Source organism: Chenopodium album, chromosome 21 (assembly GCF_948465745.1).
Source record: "Chenopodium album chromosome 21, dcCheAlbu1.1, whole genome shotgun sequence".
Lineage (NCBI taxonomy): Eukaryota > Viridiplantae > Streptophyta > Magnoliopsida > Caryophyllales > Amaranthaceae > Chenopodium > Chenopodium album.
The window spans coordinates 99514-122276 of NC_137854.1; the positions used below are offsets into that span (position 1 = coordinate 99514).

Here is a 22763-nt window from a genome sequence, read left to right on the forward strand (position 1 = left end):
GAATGCGAATGCGAATGTGATTGTGTTTGTGTGTTTCTCTCTCCCATGTGCCGACCACCTCTTGTTCCTTCCCATGGCGCCTAATCTAGGGTTTTTGGTCTGAGTTCGATCTCACTTATTTTTCTATGGCGGAGACTAGAATTACAGTCCAAGCTTTACCAAGCGTTGACAAAGTTGTTGATCGGAACCCGGACATCCTCCCACTTCCCGATTCTGCTCATCCTCCACCTCCACCTCCACCTCCAATGGCTGATGTTTCTGCTCGAAAGAAGCGCGGTCGACCTCCCAAGAACATCGGACTTGCTTCTCCACCGCCGATGCCGATTGCCAAAAAGACTAAGAAGGAAGATGAAGACGTCTGCTTCATCTGTTTTGATGGCGGCAACCTCGTGCTTTGTGACCACCGGTCTGCTAACTTGCTTTCTCACTCTTTTAGGGTTTTTTTTTTTTTTTTTTTTTTTTTTTTTTTTTTTTTTTTTTTTTTTTTTTTATATTTATAAATCTCTACTTACATTTTACTTCTTTCCCAGGGACTGCCCCAAGGCTTATCATCCTGCTTGTGTTAAACGAGACGAGTCCTTCTTTCGCCGAAGCATACGATGGAACTGTGGTATGTCTTTGCTTTCCAATTTCAGGATTCAGGATTTATGATTTTTCATTTTTGGATCACTTGACAAACTTGTTATGTTCATCACTTAGCACAATTACTATTTAATGTTTCTAAATGTTTACTTCAACAGTTACTTGTCTTCGAATGGTTTCCAATTATATGTTTATCCGGTAATTTTGTTATGAAACCAGTTTCCAATTAACGCGCAGTGCTTCAGAGATTCATTTCTCTGACATTTAATTTGTTTCCAGAGAACTATTTTGCCTCCATGTGGGTGGAGTTCCATTACATTTTTTCTTTTTTGAGCAATTGATGCAAAATGGGCTACTTAGTATATCGACTATCGAGTGATGTTTTATTTCATCCAGGCTAATTCTTAGAATTGTTTTCAGTAAAAAATAGTGCAGTCATATTCTACTCTCTGCAATTTGTTTATTTCAAAAGTTAGAATTTTGCTCAAGTTAAATCAACTTATAGCATCAATTTGTTTACCTCATCTCTTCTTCTCCTCCCCGTGCTCCCACATCCCAGTATCCATAATTCACTTGTCATTCACTCGCCCAATCCCACACATTGTGTTCATGATGTGGGTTCTCTGAAAAGTCTTTTGCAACCGTCTGGCAACTCCAGTTTTAATTTTTTTTTTTCTCTCTCTCTCTCTCAATTTTGACCACGGACTATTGGGGGATTTGTAAATCGCAGTCACATATCACTGGCTGTTACTATGAAGTTTCTAGCCATCTTAAATCTAAATATTTGTATGTGACTATTATATATGGATTTCTTGGTACTAGCCTCACTAGATTGGTTAAGATTTGAGCTTCCATTAAATGTGTACCTATGGATATAATTCCCCACCCCTTAAATACCCTGATTACATATTCAATTTGCTCTATCCTGAAACTGTATAGAGTGTGAAATTTGTTTTTTCACAAGGACTGTTTGAGTTGTTTCTGAATACATGGTAACAAATCTACCTCACTTACCAAGTTTTTACTGGCTTGGATATAACTCAAGAAGACCTTCTCCCTTGCCCTTGTAATTTGCAGTGTCTTCTGTGCTCATCCCTCAAACTAAATCCTTTTCAATATCTTATGGCAAACCGATTTAATAACTAGTCATAGGCTATATTTACTGTTTGTAGTTAATTTTTACAGAGTGATTTCTGTAAAAGTTTGTATGTTCCGTAGATATTTTAAACAATAAGCATTGCTGAGAAGATGATGGATGGAAAAATGCCTGCAAAATTTGATGGAAGAGTTTGACATGCAGAAGTAGTATCGCTGGTTAGGTGCATAGAATTTGAAATACCAAGCAAGATCAAATGACGTTGGAAGGATACCAGACAATGCTTTCCATGTAGAGAATCAGCAGAAGAACAAATGACGTCATTCCCTTGAACTAATGCATGTTTGTATATCTACATTGCAACATAGAAAGTATAGATGTTGTTAAGAATGGAGGACTTGTCTCTGAAAGCACTAGAGCTTTGTCTCATTTCACTTGACTGGTGAAGCTCTGCCTTCAGAAAGCTGTTAGTCTGTTTCCACAAGGCATGGGCACCACCAGATTGCAAAAAAATTTGACTTCCTCATTTGTTGCATCTGTCTTTTATCCATCCCATTCCTCCAGGCCAGAATTTTAGTTCTTATTTTTTTTTTAATCTTCTGGAAAGTACTCTCTTAAACATCGAAACATGTTGTGTGAACAAGGAAAACCCAAAATTTGTAAGCTTGATATGATTGAGAGAGACCCAAAAGATGTAACGAGATATAATTGAGAGAGAGAATACTCGAGTACTAGGAACAAAGAGTTGATCAATTGATTTTTTATGATTTTGATCAAAATTGAACAGTGTCTTATTTTGTATAAACTCTTTTTGAGATCTTCCCCACTGTTAAGATGTGCTTGGAAGGATCTCTAATTCTTCAAGTAGTCTCAAAAAGAAAAGATGGCTTGTCATTCACTTCTGCCAAATTATAGACTTGGCCACTTGGGATGCAGAAGAGTAATTTGTAATCTGCACCAGCCTTTTCAGACCATGTATTCATCTCCTTTTCATCACCTTCAAATTGGGTTAATGATGTGTAGCAGGCCTGTCAATCTACAAAAGTTTTTGTCCTTTCTAGATCTAGAGAAATTGAAGGTCCTAGTACTTACATAGTTACATTTTCCTCATCAGAAGTCTCCTTAGAGTGTCATTACTCATGATGTTCTGGTTGTGAGCCCTTTACTTTATTTGCACATCCAGGACATGTTATACAGAAATCTTCTTCTGCTTGAATTTTTGAATATTTAGAAGGGTAAGGTCTATTACTTCTAGTCCTCCTTAGACCTAATTTTAATGGGACTTGTATTGGGTTGTTGACGTTCTCATTAGCGTTCGGTCCAAAATATCCCAAAAAAGTAGAAGAAGCATTATATCTAGATAATTAGAGAATCTAATAGTATAAGGGAATATATCTTACAGGTTTATAGTATGATTAGCTAGTTTCATAATTTACTCTTCAATTCTCCATCAATTAAGGTGCTAAAATTTGTCTGTCATTGCTTAAAAGCACATGAGAGATGCTTAGCTGGGTGAATAACTAGTACGATGTAAGTGATCAACCGATCCAGGTTCTTTATATTGCTCTAAAGGTAGGGGTTAAAAAGTTACCTCCTTGATTTTTTCTTGTTTTGATTTTGCTCTGTTTACTGCCACTACTTTCTTGGCCCCTTTAATGAAACTCTGGATGTGTTTTAAGATAATTCTGAACATTTTTGCATCTTCAAATTCTTTCTTGGCTGAGTTGGCTTCTTTGAATTTTTAGGCATATGTTCACACTTTCTAAATTGTGATAATGTAGATAAAAAAAAACTGGTAAGCAAGGATCATATTGCGAATTATTAATTAAAGCACCCATATTTTTCTGTAAAAGCTAAATGTGTCATCAGTGGAAGTGCTGGCCAATTACCATGTGTATGACACCTTCGGTGTCTCCGTATATGGAATCAACACAAGACCAAGCAAAGATATATCGCGAGCATGCAATTAGAGGAGGATAATTAAGAGTTGTAAAAGTATCATAATATTGGCATAATGTGTTTTTAGCACACAGCAGATTTGTGATATTAGTCAAATCAATCAATATATGTAGGTTAAATGTCACTCTTCTGCCAAAGAATGAATATTCACTGAACCTAATAGTGGATGAAACATTGTAGTATATATCGTTATCTATGTGGATACTTAATGGATTTGGTGCATTAAGTTGTCAATGCTAGGACAAATTATAAATAAGATAACTGAGTTTCTCACTGTTTAGACTTTGTATGCATGGCTTTGTAGGCGTTTTATGGTTGGATACAAGCATAGATCATGTTTCAAGATTTAGGCAATTCAAAAATTACACTGGGCCTATATTGTGTGAAATACTTTGTTGTACGCTATTAAATAAAAACCATGCATTAAAAAATTGATCTTTAAAGTAAAGTGCTACAAGAATTTTCTTCTCTTTATTGTTTGTAGCCTGCTTGAGCTGTAAAAGGTAGAGGATGACTGCCTGGGGCAGTTTGAGGTGCAAGGAGTGTGCTCTTTGAAGTCTGAATCACTGGCTATACCTCTTGTTACTTCATTTAAAATCCCATGATCTCTAATTCTCTAAAACATCAATTAAAATAATCAATTCTATAATCAGCAATTGGGACCTCAATATGTAAAGCATTACCGCCATGCTACGAACAAGAAACCTATTTAACTAATAAGGACTTAGGTTGCCGCCTAAACCTTTTTACTCAACTTAAACTTAGCAATTGCTCTAGTATTTGCTAAACAATCATATTACACTAATCTGACTTACACTCTGCTGGAAATTGACATATGGTGATTTTTAAAATTGCCTAATACTATGAGTTGTATAATGTCTTGTGGCAATTTTTTGATTTATTTTTAATTTTTTTGGGGTGTGTGTGTGTGTGTGTGTGTGCGCGGGGGGGGGGGGGGGAAGTTGGTTGGTGAGTAGCCCATGGGGAAAATGATGGCGGGCAAATTCAAAGGTTAGCTAGGTGATGCCAAGGAGAGAGAGAGAGAGAGAGAGAGAAGGGAATGGCATAAGGGCAAAAGTTATGGTATTGTGTTTATAAAGGTAGATAGAAATTTGTTAATGAATAGTTGAAGACTACATTCATTTTGAAGCAAAAAACCATGGGCTTATAAATGACTTATGGTCTCAAATAATTTTGTTTTGGAGGACGACTTGGGGTATTAAATTAAGAACATTACTAAACTTAATATCATAAATCTATGATACATAATTTAGAATATGTTTTTGGATAACTGGAAATCAAGTTCGAAGTTAATTTTTTTTCTTAGCTCCTCAATATATAATCCAAAGATTCCTTTATCCATATTTTGATCTCTATATTGATCACTATTAACGCATTAGGACCTAATTTCTTATATTATACTTCCTCCATTCTAGATATGTAGCAACCGGGGGTGTGTAAACCAAAAAAAAATAAAAATAAAAAAATCAAGAAAATTACCTTAGAAACTTAGGAAATGATGCAATATTTGCGAATCTTCTTTAAAAGGTAATTGTTGCAATAGTGCAATATTTGAAGTAAGAAGTTTTTTTTTAGTAAAAATCATCTACATCTAGTAAAATAAAAAAAATCAATTTCTGTATTAAAAAATTGCAACAATTAATCAGTAATTTTGATCACTAAAACAAGCTATAACCAGTAAACTGCTGTAATCAGTGAAAATAAATTGAGTTTAACGACAAACAAATAAAAAGAACATGACCTAATGAGGGATTTTACACATATTCTCAATCACACTATTTGTCAAATTACTCCTTTGGATTTCTTATGTATGTAAAAAATTTTGAAGGTGCAAAACATATTATTTTCTCTTCTTGATGTCAATTTTAGTCATGTAATGTTTTGTACTAGGTCTTGTATCGCCAAGCCCCCTTGTTGGTTGATCTCTGTGCTCCTATATGCTCATAAATTCATCTTATTAATGATCAAACAATTGGATCCTCACCCTTGTTGGAATCGCATCAAGTAATATAGTATTTTATATATTACTATAAATTCATCTTATCAATGATTAAACAATTGGATCCTCACCCTTGTTGGAATCATATCAAGTAATAAAGTAGAAAAAGAGGAAAAACATTAATACTGATTGGGTAGAATTTTATTTATTTATTTTTTTATTATTTTTTTTTTTTTTAAAGATGTAATCCTAATTGATGTTAGTTTGTATTCCTTTCCTGACATATTGCTGACTTCACTGGACTGAGGAACTTTTAAGTCTTTAAGTCATGCTTTTGAGTGTTTTTTCTTGATTATGAGGTAATCAATATTCATGATGCTTTGTCATAACTAATTTATGCATAAGTTATTAAATATTTTTTATCAAATTATTATAGGTGATTCTCTTAGAAATTGATCCCTCTAATAGCCTCTTAACCGTTGGGGAATAAGGTTGCATACTTCTTTAGAGTCCAGACCTTGTTCTATTTAATACTAAGAGAGTGAGAGGTGTTGAAGAAATTCAACAAAAGGAAAAAAAAAGTGGAAGGTATTAATATTTATGTGCCTTTGTTTATATGTGTGTTTCCGTTAAATAGTGTTACATATGATTGGCTGTACGTATAATAAGAGGAATGTGCGACATGCTTCCCCCATGCAAAATCATTGCTCTTGCTTATACCTGGACTCTAGAACTCATATTGCCCGGGGGTAAAGCATGCCACTCGAAGATTGCAAATTGCATTGCATTATTAATGTGGCACAACTGTAAACCGATATTGATATTATATGAATCTGGTGTGACATACGTAACAATGATAAGGTTATCATTTTCCCAAATAAGTTCCTGTCCTTGACGTGTGGATAGTAGTTGCTTCCATTGTGTCATAGAAGCCTCATCAACGCTTCCTTATGCTGATTTAGGATTGCATTTACTTGTTTTGATATTATGAGATGGCCAATTTCCACATTCTAATGCCTGGCTATCCTGTTCTCCATGCATTTCAGGTTGGCATTTATGTAACTTCTGTCAAAGAAATGCTCTCTTTATGTGCTACACGTGCCCTTATTCCTTATGCAAGGGATGCGTCAAGCAGGCAGATATTTTGTGTGTCAGAAGGAATAAAGGATTTTGTAGAACATGCATGACAACTATTATGTTAATTGAAAAGATTCCCCAAGAATCCAAGGAGCAGGTATGGCTGATATATCTCTGGTATTGTGTTTCGTTTCAGTGCTTTCTCTATTGCAAATTGTTTAAGCATCTGTGATCAGTTTTGTTAAACAATCCAGTTCAATGGGAAGCTCTTTTTATCCACTTTCTGTCTGTCTGGCACTCTAATATGTTCAATAGGTCTTATTATAGTCAGCAGAGGTCATTAGTGCTATTTTTGAACTTAGAGATTGGAAAGATTTGATGAATTTGGAGGAAGCCATTAAAAATGAAGTATTTCTTTATTATTAATTTATTGGAGGGCTGGATTTATTGAAGTTGATATGCCTACATTGCACAACAGTATGGCACTTAAAGTTATATATTGAATTGCTCAGTAGTGTACAGCAAACAGGCTGTGCTTATGCATGGTTTTAATTCCTTGTAATGAAAGATGGAAAGGGATTACTCTGAGACTTGTGTAACCTAGAAGGTCTCCGCAGAAAATTTAGAGATTTTTATTTAATGAATTTATTGTGGGATGACCTATTTTTCTCCACTCTGTTATTTCTTATACAGCAGATTACTTTATTTATTAGTTTCCTTATTCTGTGCAACCTTGTAGTCATATGTGTGGTTGCCTTGCAGGTTCAGGTTCAAGTCGATTTTGATGACACTACTAGTTGGGAATACCTTTTTAAGGTGTACTGGATATATTTGAAAGAAAAGGAAGCTCTAACCTTAGATGAGCTGACTCAAGCTACTAATCCCTGGAAAGTATCTGGACTTGAAAACAATAACTTTCAGCAGAAAAGAGTTGACGCATGTCTCAATAATGTTTCTGAGCTAAGCAGCAGCAATGTTCAACAGGAAACAAATGCTTTAAAAAGAAGAAAGACAAGAAAACAGCCGCAGTTGTTGAATCTTAATTCACAGAGTATTGACAAACCAGATGGAAACAAGGAATCAGGTTTGCATGCAGTAGCTGATTGGGCATCTAAAGAACTTTTGGAATTTGTTGCGCATATGAAAAATGGTGAAACAACAGTTCTGTCTCAGTTTGATGTTCAGGCTCTTCTACTGGATTATATTAGGAAAAATAATCTCCGTGATCCTCGCCGAAAATGTCAAATTATTTGTGATAGAAGGTTAGAGAATTTATTCGGTAAGGAACGAGTTGGTCATTTTGAAATGCTCAAGTTGCTTGAATATCATTTCAAAGAAGAATCTCGTACCAATGGTGTGATTAGGGGTGCAGCTGTTGACCCTCTTGCTTCGCAGCTGGAGAATGAGGGTGTTAGTGGAGACATCCAGACTCCAAGTAGAGAAACTAGGCGGCAAAGCCGTAAAAAGGCTGAAGAAAAAGGCCGACAAATCAAACTTGATAGTTATGCTGCAATTGATGTTCACAACATCAATTTAATTTACCTGAAGCGGAATTTGTTGGAAAACCTAATGGTAGATGCTGAAAATTTTCATGACAAGGTTGTTGGTTCAGTTGTTCGAATTAAAATATCCAGTAATGATCAAAAGCAAGATATGCATCGGTTGGTCAGAATCATAGGTATGCAGTTGTTGATACTAACTTTTCTTAGTTTGCAATATCCACTGTTTGTTTTTTGCAAATTCGACATGTTAAAACATTGTTTTTTTGGACAGGTACAGACAAAGCAACTGAGCCCTATAAAACTGGTGATAAGACAGAGAGTTTTATGCTTAAAATATTAAATCTAAACAAGATAGAAGATGTTGCAATTAGTGCAATTTCAGACCAAGAGTTCTCTGAGGTATTTAAACTCGTCTTTGTTCCTTATGCATCTCGCTGTGTTTCTTGGTTACAGTTTTTAAGTTTTTGTTTTGCTTCATTTTTATCTTCTATGTTTGTATTTTTTCGTCAAAAGCTCTCATGTTTTCACTTTTTAAAAATCAATAGTCATTCCTTAGTCGCAACTGATGCATCATACTTATACTTTATCCATAAATCCTTAGTGAGCTTAAATGTAGTTGTAATTGTCTGAACAGCATTTCTGATTCAGTCTAACACATTTTCCAAAACTCTACCATGTTGCTTTTGTGCACTTGTGTTGTTTAAGGAACTTACTAGTTACAAGTCTGAAATCTTAAGCTAAATGTTAATTACTGTTGAAAATTTGATTGTTTATTTACTGACTTGGTGTTCAATTGAAATCCTAGGATGAGTGTAGACGTTTACGTCAAAGTATCAAGTTGGGACTTGTTGAGAGGATGACGGTGGTAAGTGTCAAAATGATGAATCTTCTTGTCTGATTTTGGCATTGTTGAATTTTTGAGATGAGTTTTCTGTTTCCAGGGAGAAATCCAGGAAAAAGCGGTTTCATTACAACCAATGAGGGTTAATGATGTAAGTACTTTACCTTTCCCAATCAAGAAAGATGACTGATGAGATTCTACTTATTTATAACTTGTGTACTGTTTATTTATTTATTTTTTTCATTTTGTTGAAAAAAAAAAATTATATACTGTTATTTGCAAGGCTGTGAAATAACGGAAAGGCTTTAAATGTTTTATTTAGGGGTGAATATTATTTGGATTGACTCCAAAGTCTAATCCTATCCAAACCAAATTACTTATTCGACTTGGATTGGACTATTATTTATTTATTCGATAAGGCAGATTTTCAGACTGGATCAGATCAAGGGTATTCGGATCCAAAAAATCGAACACACCAAAATTATGAGGATGTTTTTCCTCATTAAGAGTTGTATTTTGTTGCTATATATAGACTCCTAAGTTGTTTATGTGGATTTTTCAAACTTATTAATGCATTTAGGCTGTATGGGTTAAGACTTCTCTTAAATATTACTGTATTATCAGCATTTAAGGTCCATTGACATTTGACAATTAGATATTTAGTGATTTTTACTGATTAGGATTCTTGGATTAAATCCAAAGTTTGTATTCTTAATTGGATTGGTTCGGATCAGACTTGGCTGGAATGCAATTGGATTGGACATGAATTACAAAAACTAAATTAATTCAGATTGGGTTGGATTTGAGTCAATTCCAGACCAAAGTCTTAATCTTCACCCATAGTTTCAGTTGTTTTAATTCATTTTGTTTAGGTTGTTATTGCAATAACCCAAAGTTATTCATGCTCTGTATGTGGACATTAATTTTATTTGCTGCTAACATGGTGTTACTTGTTTGTTGTAGTGGCTTGAAACAGAGATAAGGAAGTTGAATCATCTTAGGGATCGAGCTAGTGAGATGGGGCACCGCAAGGAATATCCTTTTGTTTCTGTGAAATTTTATGTTGATGTTTTTCTAGTTTTCTGTGTGATTCGCTGCATGGGGTGGGTGTTGTTTCTGTGGCTGTGGTTTACAGATGGAAAATAAAAGATTTTTGGTGCAGATATTGTGTGCTTGTACAGGGCCGTCCCAATGACTATAGACGCCCTGTGCAATTAAAAATTCATTGGACCTTCCCTTCAATTTACCATATAAAATTAAATGCAATCTTCTGTAGTCTCAACAGCTAAGTAGCTAACAAATTGTTGATGTCATTCTACTTCTTTGCTCTTTAAAGTTCCTTATCTGTTAGATTTAAATTTATTTTACTACGTCTGTCATGACTTTTTAATAACAAATTAATTAATGTATGATAAGGTGCTTGTGGTAACTATATAGAGAGTACTAGGCCTTGTTTGGCAATTGGCTGTTGGCTGTTAGCTGTCGGCTGGTTTGATTGGCTGGTTTGACTGGCTGTTTGTATTGGCTTTTTTGTTGGCTGTTTGACTTTTTATTAGTCTGTAAACATGTTTGGTAAAATTAGCTGTTGAATGTTATTAGTAACTTAGAAAGCCAAAAGCCAAAAGCCAAAAGCTACTCCAAGTAGCATTTTCATTTTGGCTTAAAAGCCAGCTTTTCAGCTAGGTGAACAAGCCATTTACCAAACACGAATTTTGGATGTTTGACCAAATGAAAAAGCCAAAAGCCAATAAATTAGCCAATGAAAAGCCAATTACCAAACAAGGCCCTAATCTAGAGGTTTTAGAGTGTTGCTCTAAATTATTGAGGTTGAGAAAAACGGATGAAGTTATGGAGAAAAACTGATGGAGTCTTTGAGAAAATGTAAAGCTTATACGAGAGTAAAAAATGTAGGCATTAACTACTCATGTAATTGTATAATTAAGTTTTATCATCAAAAAGAAGGGACAAAATTAAGCATTGTTTAAGTATCTTGGAAATACAATCATCAGTTGGTAAAAGTTTGAAAATGTAGTTTAATAAAGGGAATTTCAGTTATTGGGTATTAAAAAGGGGGATAAAATTAATCAAAAACAATAATTCATAAGGTTTGAACCACGTACTGGTGGCAATGGACAATATGTGCCTGACCACTGAGCAAGACTTTAACATGTGTTCTATAAGTGCAACAAAATGCTATTATAAGCAATTTGAGGCCCTAGTAGTGTTTCGGCCCTGTGCAGTTGCTCACCTGCACCGGTTAAGGGCCGGCTCTGTGCTTGTACTACCTACCACTTATCTCTGGTTTCTTTGGTTGATTTTGTTGTCAGGCTTTACTAGTAGGCTGCTATGCAGTGACACTTCATTAATTGCCTCCATTATTTCTTGCAGGAATTTGTATTTGGTCGTTTTGATCTTTTTTTGCAAAAAATTTTATTTTATTAATACATTGAGCTGATAAATGTTAATTATCAGGGTGTTATTATGCTTATAATATCATCCGTGTATTACTGAGTTATCTGCATAGTTATGCATGATGATTCTAGGGAACTTTCTTGAACTTGTATTTTTCTTGACCATATGAACGCTTAGGGAATGTGTGGAGAAAATAGAGCTGCTGAAGGCACCTGAAGAACGTCTACGTAGGATTCATGAAATTCCAGATGTGCATGCTGATCCTAAAATGGATCCTAGTTATGGTTCCGATGATGATTCTGGCGAGTCAGACGTTAAGAAGCAAGGTATGCTTCATATTTGTGCTAATGTATGTTAAATTATATCTTTAATAATATGGTTTTCAATTTTTCATATCTGACAGTTCATTTTTGATGATGTTAAATGTGAATAGATGGGTCAGTGACACCAAAATACTCCAATTCCAATGCAATAGGTGTGAAGTTGATTTCTCCTGTAAGAGCAGGGGATATGTTGAAAGATGACAGGACCAAGGCAATAAAAATCTCTGTTAATAATGGAGAACGGAAGAGGAAAAACCCTGCTAAATTTCATGTTGGGAAAGCTGAAAGTGTCACAAGACCCCATGAGTCCTCCCACAATTCTGAAAGAATTGATTCTGCATCAAGGGTCCTGGAAGAATTCAACCATCGAGCAGATTTGGGTGTTGTTTCTGGTGATCGTGGAGTATCTATTTCTCAAGCAGCTTCTGATTCAGCAATAACAGCTCTTTCCTCTCGGATGCTCCTTGTATCAGATATGACTGAACTAGAGAAGGTTTGGCATTATCGAGACCCTTCAGGCAAAGTTCAAGGACCATTCTGCATGTTGCAGCTGCGCAAGTGGGATTCAAATGGTTTTTTCCCTACTGATCTAAGAGTTTGGAAGATTAATGAAACTCTAGATCAGTCCATACTTTTGACTGATGCGTTAAGAAAGCAGCAATCTAATGAGCCTGAGTGTCATGTCGAGCAGCTTTCATGCTCACAGTCATATTGTGAAGTTGAATCCGTTGACAGAAAAGTTAATCCTGCTGAGGAGTTTAGCAGTAATTCTGATGTTCCTTTTGTGGGCCACAATCCGAATGAAGAAGTCAGCAATAAGAACTCAACTGACATAAATGCTACTTCAGAGGCTTATGAGCTCCCAATGAGTGGTTCCTGTAGTTCATTAGTGTCTGAAAATCAAGGTGGCATAGATCAATCTTCTGGGCTTGATATGAAAGCACGACTAATAAAGAGTTTATTTGACACTGAAGAACCCAGTTCAATTGCTACCCCCACCGGGTCTTCTGAAACAATGCAAGTTACCCTTACTGTTGAATCCTCTCATCCATCCACTTCCACATCGAAGTCTGTTAACCCAGACTTGGAAAATCAGGCAGTGAAAAGCCAACCTTCCAGCCCAAATGCTGGCCAACCAGATTCTGAAGTTGGCTGGGGCTTGACTTCTAATGGAGCTGAGACTTCGAAATTTCTAACTTCCACACCAAAACCCAATCCTGAGGACTTGAAAGGCCTTGATTTGGAGAATCATGTCGCATCAAATGTGTCTAAAGACTTTGATGCTTGTGGAACTGGATCTAGTGCAACCAAGTTTTCTCATCTGCCAAATCTTATGCCAAAGACAGAAAATAAGGATGTCAATGATCATGATACAGAAAATAAAAGGTTGGCTGCTTCTGCTGGCTTTGAGAAAGACTCAGGTGCAGGCAGTACAGTTTCTGGTGGAATTGATATCTCTATGCTGCCAAGTGCTGCTCCAAAAGTGGAGAATGAGGGTCTAAAGCTTCATACTGAAGAAGTTGGGCAATCCGTTTCGTCAAATGTCCCTGGACGAGATTGGAGTAACATTTCTGGTGAAACTGGCATCTCTATTCGGTCAAGCAATAATTTAAACACGGAGGGCACAAATACACATGTTCTTGAAGATAAACATGACAATTCTTCTAATGTTCCCAATCTAGATTCGGGGACCAGTTGGAATACAATTTCTGACGGAATCGTATTTTCTGATCTACCTAGTGCTGCCCCAAAGCTGGAGAGCAACAGCTTGGAGACTCCTGCTGTAGAAAATAACGTTTGTGTTGGTCCAAATGTTCCTGAGCAAGATTCAGGAACTAGCTGGACTTCGATGTCCCTAGGAATTAGATTTCCTGATCTTCCTACTACCTCACTGAAGCTGGATGAGGCTTCGGGAGGTCAAGCAGTGGGAAATAAAGATTCAGCGATTTCGGTCCCTGGACAAAATTCATGTATTAGTTGGAGCACTTCTAGCCTAGTAGGTGAGGAAGTACATCTCCCTGATGTTGCTAGTGAATGGGGTGCGTATTCCACAGTGCATGCCAAACCTGTTGAAGAATTTAACTGTGGCCTAGTTTCTGGCTCGTCAGTCAAGCTGGTTGAAGTTGGCGATGACCATGGCACCCCATCTTCTCATAGTTGCCAGCTGACTAATCCACATTGTGATACATCAAGCTGGCAGCCCATTGAGCTTAGCACTTTAGGTGATGAATCTGTTTCTGATTTGTTGTCAGAAGTTGAGGCAATGGAGTCTCTAAGAGGCATGTCATCCCCAACTTCTAGGATGAACTGTGGAGACGACTCAATTGACTCTCCGGGAGATGATTGTTTTAGTCCTCTTGGAGGGCTGAGCCCAAATCTTGATCCTGGAAAAAATGATGCTTTGAGTTCCATGGCTGATATGCAATTCCATCTCCAGCCTAATATCACTGATCACCCACATGGTCCTTTTTCTGTTATACGCAATCTTCCGAGAACCTCTTGTATTCTTTCTACCGGAAGCCTTCAAGTAGAAGACATCAAGCCGGCTACCGCTTTGATCCCTCACCAGGATTTCGTTTCTAAAACTTTATTGTCTGCAGTGCTGCCGCCACCACCACCAGCATCCTTACCACCACTACTGCCACCACCGCCTCCACCATCACTCTCCTTGTCACTTCCACCACCGCCACCATCTTTGCCACCATCGTCCTTATCATCGCCACCAGCAACCTTACCATCACCACCAGCATCCCTACCTTCACCACCAGCATCCCTACCGTCACCACCAGCATCCTTACCGTCGCCACCAGCATCCCTTCCATCGCCACCAGCATCCATACCATCGCCACCAACATCCCTACCATCGCCACCATCATCCTTACCATTACCACCCGCATCTATACCATTACCACCATCATCCTTACCATCACCACCAACCTTGCCGCCAGCATCCTTACCATCGCCGCCAACCTTGCCGCCAGCATCCTTACCATCGCCGCCAACCTTGCCGCCAGCATCCTTACCATCACCACCACCACCACCACCTCCTCCCCCTCCACCACCACCACCACCACCAGCAGAAGAAGAAAAACCACCTTCACCACCTTCCACCTTGAGCCTCAATCGCCCATCAAGCCCCCGTGAGGAGGGAGAGGTAGACCCTGCTTCTCTTTCACTAAACCATCCAGAAGTGCGTCTGCACCGTCAACCTTCTCCACAGACCCCAAGCATTAAAGTAGCAGCTGTAGACACTTGGAAACAGGGATCTGAACATACTAGTACTGGTTGGGAACCACCTGGGCATCCAAGTGGTAAGCTTTCAGGTACAGGTTCCATTTTAGGAAATCCTAACATGCATTGGAATGCTTCTGGTCCTGGCATGGCTGCTGTAAGTGTGAACAGTCATTGGAGTACTTCAGTGGTAAGCCAGGGAGGCAGAGGTTCTAGTCTTCAGACATCCCCAAGATATAATCATAGCATGGGGAGACATTCTGGTACCAAGGACAGGAGCCATCATCACCATGGCGTAGATTCAGGTTTTAGTAAGAGTAGGCAGACTTCATGGAGCAGACAGTCTTCTTTTGGTGGAGGAGGCTCTTCAAGGCCACCTCCTCCTAGAGGGCAGCGTGTTTGTAAATTTTATGAGAGTGGGTATTGCAAGAAGGGTGCATCCTGTAAGTATTTGCACCCTTAGTTTGATAATGCCCTCTTCGATTTGTATCAATTAAAATCTCTGTAGATTGTAATTGTTGTATAACGATATTTGTTTCATAAATTAAAGATCTTTAGAGGCGGAGGAAATTCAAAAATTTAGCAATTCCCATGATTGCCATATTATGTTGTATACATAAACTTGTAAAGGAACTTATTTCTTAGCTGGAGCAACTGAGGCTATGTTTAGTCTTTAGAACCGATTAGATCTCAGGTCTTGTCTTAGTACTTTGAGCGACTAAGCTAGTTTACTTATATGTTTTAATGAGGGAATCAACTAAGCTAGTTGACATCCATATATCTAATCAGATTCTATTTCAAAGAAGTCAAAAATAAAAGTTTTTGAATAGAAGTTAATATACAATATAATATAAATAAATATAGGATTATTAAATAGCAGTAATAAGAGTAATAATCTAAAAATGACCAATGTTGTTGAGGTGGGGAGATCTAAAAGAAATCCTAAGAATTAAGTATATAAGACGACAACGAAATGCAAAAAAATTAGTCGAAAAAAAAAAAAAAACGATCAAGAATGGCGTCTGCGCTTCTATCTCCGACGCAGAGGTACGCGGCAGGAACGTTATTCGGGTTAGCAATTCATGAGGCGCAGATTCATCAGTCTCGGCCTCTTCGTGTTGGGTTATCTCACAAAGACGATGAAAATGGTGATCAGCGTATTAGCAACGGAAGCAGCACCAGCAGTAGTGCTGATTCCGTCTCCGAAGATCCTCATCTTTGGGTTCATCCCGATTCCTCTCTCCTTCGCCCAATTCTCCAGTTAATTTCTTTCTCTCTCTTTCTCTTTTTATTTATTTTGTTATTACATTTGTTAATTTGTTTTGCTTCCTCAAGGTTTCTGGAGATTGATTCTGGAGTATGGTCTGGGATTGAAGAGACTGCTGGCGCTTCACATTCTGCTCATCATGTTGGACCGGTCATTCTCTTTCTCTCTTTCTTCTTTTTTATATTATTGTTCATATTCATATATGGATTACTTAATATTCTGTTTTTATTCATGGAATCTTCTACATTGGAATTCAATGCATGCTTATTACATTACTTAATAACATGTTATTCATTGTTTGTGATTCTTTGTAAGCCTAATTTAGGGTTTCTACAAATTATTTTTCATGAATGCTTCCGACTCTAATTCAATCCACACATCTAATACTATTTCGCCTATCACTTAGCTACTTACTAGTCCTATTTATAACTACCTTCATTAAGGTTTTTAGGTAGTATAATTTGAGGAGGCCCCAACCCATTTTTAATAACAACTTGATATTCATATTTTATAATATATTTTTGTATTATAGTTATCTGTGTTTCTTAGTTTTGATTGAAGATTACAGCTTCATTAATTATTAATACATGCCTTTTACTTTATAATCTCATATAGTTCTTGTTACTACTTATGACTCATGGCAGTATCTGAGATTGCTTTCAGAAGAAAGCGAGGAAAGTTCCTCCGAGAAAAAGGATCAAGAGCTTGCTTTGGCAAAAGGTGTTGATTGTATGAAGGCTAGCATGGAAGCTTCTACCGATTTTGAAAATAAGAGAGAGAAAGTAGAAACAACGTGAGTATGCACAGGAACGCCGAGAAAAGTGCTCTGTCCCTGAGGTGCCTGAGACACCATCAACCTCTGATGAGATTGAAGTGATCCAGTCTATACAGGAAAGAACTGTTGCAACTATTCCTGAAGAAATTCCCACTCAAGGATCTGAATATAAATTTAATGAGGAGCCCGTGGAGGAGGAGAGAATACTTGGCTATGAGAGGAAAATAACAGTTCTCTATGAACTTCTTTCAGCAAGCCTCGCTACCATGTCAGAAGATAGCAAAAAATCTAAGCAAAGAAAGGGCTATGACGCTCGACATCGTGTCGCATTACGATTACTTGCAACTTGGCTTGATGTCAAATGGGCAAAAGTGGTAGGTTTAATCTAGATGCATTAGACAACCTTTATTCGAAACAAATTTTACTCTATTAGTCTATTTCTTGATTGTGAATGATTTATATGATATCAGCCTCTTCATAATTAGCAGAGCTTACTAGTCTCTTTGTTTTCATCATTTTATCCTTCCCTCCCGCAATATAATATATAGGCTGCTATCTTTCTTAACATGGATAAACAGTTAGATAATGCAGGATGAGGTCTTGTTCTTTAACTTACATATCCTAATCTCCATATGTTCTTGGTTCTCATAATATATAATTTATTAATATTCATCTATTTTAATTCGCAGGAGGCAATGGAGACTATGATTGCTTGCTCTGTTATGGCTTTAGTAAAGGAGGAAGAATTAAAAAGAGGAGAAACTGGTTCAGAAAAGAGTACATGGGCCAAATGGAAGCGTGGGGGCATCATTGGAGCTGCTGCTGTTACTGGGGGAGCCTTACTGGCCATTACAGGAGGTATGCATTGTTTTTCAATGACACAAAGCTTAATATTTTCCTTAATTTCGTTTATATGTGGTAATGTTTTCTTTTAATAATGTGTGTGTGTGATTATACTGTATTTAACAGGGCTAGCTGCCCCTGCAATTGCTGCTGGATTTAGTGCTCTGGCCCCTACTCTGGGGACCATTATCCCTGTGATTGGAGCGGGTGGTTTTGCAGCTGCCGCTAGTGTTGCCGGTTCTGTTGCTGGCTCTGTTGCCATTGCTGCCTCATTTGGAGGTAAAGTTCATTCAGCTTAATTTTGATTTCTGTTCACTATAACTACCTTTTCTCGAGATGATGCTACTTCTCATGCAATTTCTGATGTCAACCCCAGATAGTTATCTTTATATAACTTGCTTATGCTGAAATCTTTGCAGCGGCTGGGGCTGGCCTCAGTGGTACCAAGATGGCTAGGAGGATTGGGAATATTGATGAGTTTGAGTTCAAAACTGTAGGAGAAAACCATGGGCAAGGAGTGAGTATTTTGGTTTTGATTTATTGATCCTGTTTTATCTTCTTGTACTTTTGTACCCACTTTCCTTTCATATATTGATATCCTTACACACGATTTTTAATTCTTGTAATAATCTTATTTTCAGCGATTAGCAGTTGGGATTATGGTGTCAGGATTTGTCTTCGATGAGGAAGACTTTATAATGCCTTGGGAAGGACTAACTAATAACCTAGAAAGGTACTTTGCAGCTGGTGTTTGTGGCATGACCAACTTTTGTCATTGGATGCATATTTTGTTATGCTAAACTGAGAAAGCAACAAACTTTTCCATTTTGATGTAATGATTGTAATTGAACCAATAGTGTTGGCAACAGTTAATAGGCCAAACTACATTGCAGTTTTCTTGCCGTAATCATCGAACAGTGCTGTTTTCTAGCTCTATCGAACAGTGCTGTTTTCTAGCTCTACAATTATCTGTTATTTGCTTCATCCATCTAACATGAGCTCCAAAGTTATGTACTTCCCTCGTTCTTGAGCAAAGTTAACATTGCTTTAGGGCAAGACATTAAGGTGGGAAAGAAAATGAGAGAAAAGTGGTTGGATGGGTGTTGTTCTGAACTGTAGAGAAATTTTGACATAATGAAAATTTACCAAAATTAGAATGTTAACTTAGCTTTTAGAGCTGGGACATACCAAAAGTGGTACAAAGTATATACTGCTTCTCATTTTCAGTGGTAGACTACTTAGACCCTACTTGACTTTCTGCGACTTTTTATTTTACATTTTTTTTATAATGTATATGTAAGAATTCTAAATACTAGTTTTATTCTCCCTCTATATTATGACACTGAAAATGTCTAGGTATGTGCTGGTGTGGGAGTCAAAGCATCTAATTGCTGTCAGTACTGCAATACAAGATTGGCTCACATCAAGTAATGTTTCTATTGAACTCCAAAGACCTTGCTTATAGTGCTTCACTGCTTCCAGTGTATAAAGGACATTGGTTTGAATATATGACATGACGTTGTTAATTTGCATAGGTATTGCTTTGGGGTTGATGAAGCAAGGGGCCATGTTGACAGTACTAAGCACACTTCTTACTGCGTTAGCTTGGCCAGCCACCTTACTTGCACTTACCGATTTTATAGACAGCAAGTGGACAATTGCTGTGGACAGGTATTCTTTTGACTGCAAAATTTGAAAGTGTTGACTGCAAAATTAGAAGTGTTATGTATATGAAAGAAGGATGGCCTGTTTCCATCTAGTGCCACTATGGCAAATATGTATACTGCATTCTCAATATCTTTTGGTAGGGCCTCTAATCCTATAATTGCAGCAACTGCCTAACAGCTCTTGTTTATTAGTCCAATAATTCAGTTTATGGGGGCTAAATCTTTTAAGTTCTCATGGTTTTTTGTTTTTGGATTGGGAATCTAACCGCTATTCTCCTGATTGGCCATTGCTACAGATTATGTTTTTTTTTTAAAAAAAATAAAAATTACTCATTTTCTTTGTACCTGGCTCTTACGTCTCAAGTCTGATTTTATTACAACTTTACAATCGAAATGAATACTCAGGCCCAAGCTTTGACCCTCTTCTTGAGCACTATTAAACACCTATCTTGATTTAGTAATATGAATTGCTTTCTTTCTAACAGGGTTACTGGTGGTGGAAAACCTGATCTCTCTTCTTATCTTTCTTTTTAAATGACTTCATCTTCTTATTTATAGATTAAGGAATATGATCTATTCATTTCTTATAGCTTTACAACCAGTAAAAGATTTATTGCCATAGCCTCCTAAGTTTTTATGACATTTTAGATCTGACAAAGCTGGAAAGCTACTTGCTGAAGTTCTATTGCAAGGATTGCAAGGGAACAGGTATTTCATATAACAAATCCATGGATAAGAATTCCTTAATGGTTATAGTTTTTGGGCAATTACTTTCTGCATTACTTATTTGGTTGCTAAATCTTCTTCAGGCCTGTGACACTTGTAGGTTACTCATTAGGAGCCAGGGTAATTTTCAGGTGCCTTCAACATTTGTCTAAACCTGAACATCAAGGTGAGTCCCCTGCTCCCCCAATCCACCCCTTATAACGACCCAAAAAATAAATAAAAAAAGAAGAGATTTCATAAGTGAAGAATGGTTTTGCCAAAATGCTAAAGTTTGAGATGCACTTTCCAGTTGATGGATGCTTATATGATTATTCTGAGATTGCATCCCTTTTTTCTTTTTCTTTTTTTTTTGGCAGCTAATCTTGTTGAAAGAGTTGTTCTTCTTGGAGCACCCATTCCAATCAAAGATGAAAACTGGGAAGCTGTTCGAAAGGTAATCCAAAAGTTATCAATCATTGTACTTTTGCATTGTTTATCCGAAATTTCTATGCATTGGTAACAGTTACAGAGTATTTCACTTACCTCTGAATACAGGTGATTCTCCTTGACTTTTCTGTCATGGTACTTCTTTGATTTTTAAAAAATCATTATGCAGGTTGTTGCTGGAAGATTTATCAATGTTTATTCCCAGAATGACTGGATGCTTGGTGTTGCCTTCCGTGCCAGGTATGTAAATATGTATTGCAATGGAATGCTTTAAGAGCTCAAGCATTGGATGATGACTGAATTCCTGATAGCAAGAACATTTTCCAAAAGTATATAGATATCTTAAAGTGGTTGCCACACCACATATATCCTCTAATTTTGATTTTTTGCTTACTGCATAATTTACTTGTGGTTATCTGGTTTATTGGTATAATACATTTATGAATACTGGTTAGAGCCTTGAAAGTATAACATCATTTCCCTTTGCAACTATGGCTGGTGTACGTTGCATTCATTCATGACAGGACTTTTCTAGTCTTTTTGAATATCATTTAGCAAATACATGTTGAGGTTGGAGTTGTGTGATTTACATCCAAACATAAATTTCATGAATGGACAACTTTGTTTATACTTATGTTGAAGCTGATAATCTTCCATGGATCAGCCTTCTCTCAAAGGGTTTAGCTGGAATCCAAGCAGTTGATATTCCGGGTATTGAGAATGTATGTTATCCGCTTTTTGGTTTGTTCCACTTGAAGGGAGTTGTTGCCTTATAATTTTGACTTTAAAAATCCTGATCTTTTAGGTGGATGCGACTGATACCATTGAAGGCCATTCATCCTATTTGTGGGCGACACAAGAGATTTTGGACCAACTTGAGCTAGATACATATTTTCCAGTTTTCAGAAGCTCGGCTACTAAAACTTAGAGCATCATACTTCAAGCTAATGCTTAATATTAACTTTCTTGCCCTTGGTCTATTTTTGTAGAGAATTTCAATTAGCAGCACCAGACTGTTTCCTATTGAACACTGATGGTCAAGTTTGGCTTCCTCTAGTGGTGTATATAGTATCATAGATGCAAAGAAGAATGTTGTTGTAACAAATGAACATCCAATACAATTAAAATAAAGGAAGACTCTTGTTATAAAAGATATCTTGGGTCCCACTTGTTTCACAATCATAGATTATTGATAATTGAATATTAACACTAATTTGCTATCAATACAATTAGTTAAGATTCTACTTAGACACATCTTTAAATTAAAATTTTGTTTTTACTGTGAATAATGTTTAATGACTTTATACATAAAAATAAAAAATATTTGTTTAAAAATTCAAACGGGCTTCATTTAGTTATTACTAGTTTAGTGTCCGTGCGATGCACGGTAGTTTAATCTTTTCCCTTAATCAAGTGAAATATAATATTCCCGTCAAAAAAAGTGAAATATAATATAAAAAATAAGACAACTCATGAGGAAGAAACAAATACAATGTATATGGAATAATAAAATAATAAGGCAAAAATTATTAAACTACAATTAAGAAAAAAAAAATTATTGTTGATTAAATTAGTTGTGTGAAAAATTTTAAAAGTACTATACATTATATTACATTAATGATGCGTATTATTCCCAATAAGACTAAACAATATAGTGATTACATGACTGAAGATTTAATTATAATTTATAAATGTCATTTTATAAACATCAAATATTAATCAAACAACAAATTAAAATCTACAGTAACTATTAGCACAACATAAATATATAAATTACAAATAATATGTCACCACTATATCTGATAAAATAATTTCAATGGAAATAAATAATACTCGATCATTAAAGGTAATAATAATCCATGATTAGGCAACACTAACCTATATTATTAGTTATCATAATTAAGTTGCATATGACATCCTCTTGTGTATGTCCTTTTAATTGGATAAATAGTTATCATCTACAAATAATTTTTAAGTCAATAAACAAACAATGATCAAATTTCAATTATTGGATAGCTTCAAACACAGTTTTATTTAATACTCTGATCCGTTCTAGAAGATGTCCACGCGGTAATG

At 36.5% G+C, this 22763-nt stretch overlaps 2 protein-coding genes across 2 annotated transcripts; both read left to right on the top strand.

The window, feature by feature from the left end:
• On the top strand, window positions 1–15638 carry LOC145600220 (uncharacterized). The gene is made up of 10 exons (XM_081656123.1): window positions 1–406; window positions 531–610; window positions 6644–6831; window positions 7437–8352; window positions 8448–8575; window positions 8982–9041; window positions 9118–9168; window positions 9981–10051; window positions 11601–11755; window positions 11863–15638. The coding sequence occupies exons 1-10, from the start codon at window positions 126–128 to the stop codon at window positions 15444–15446; spliced, it is 5514 nt and encodes a 1837-aa protein (XP_081512249.1). The 5' UTR covers window positions 1–125; the 3' UTR covers window positions 15447–15638.
• Window positions 15639–15959: 321 nt separating this feature from the next.
• LOC145601187 (transmembrane and coiled-coil domain-containing protein STS1-like) lies at window positions 15960–21840 on the top strand. Its single transcript, XM_081657140.1, is given in 16 exon segments — window positions 15960–16243; window positions 16319–16400; window positions 16895–17032; window positions 17034–17399; window positions 17715–17883; window positions 17995–18147; window positions 18288–18385; window positions 18510–18601; window positions 19225–19295; window positions 19404–19539; window positions 20184–20243; window positions 20345–20427; window positions 20618–20694; window positions 20857–20927; window positions 21352–21409; window positions 21493–21840. Coding segments are annotated over 16 exon segments (2022 nt in total). The 5' UTR covers window positions 15960–15998; the 3' UTR covers window positions 21616–21840.
• Window positions 21841–22763: the final 923 nt, after the last annotated feature.

Bases quoted from the DNA above. Each gene is read 5' to 3' on its own strand.
- LOC145600220 (XM_081656123.1), top strand. From the start codon at position 126: ATGGCGGAGACTAGAATTACAGTCCAAGCTTTACCAAGCGTTGACAAA. The intron at 9,169-9,980 runs GTAAGTACTTTA...TGTTTGTTGTAG, and splicing joins AACCAATGAGGGTTAATGAT to TGGCTTGAAACAGAGATAAG. The intron at 11,756-11,862 runs GTATGCTTCATA...AAATGTGAATAG, and splicing joins GTCAGACGTTAAGAAGCAAG to ATGGGTCAGTGACACCAAAA.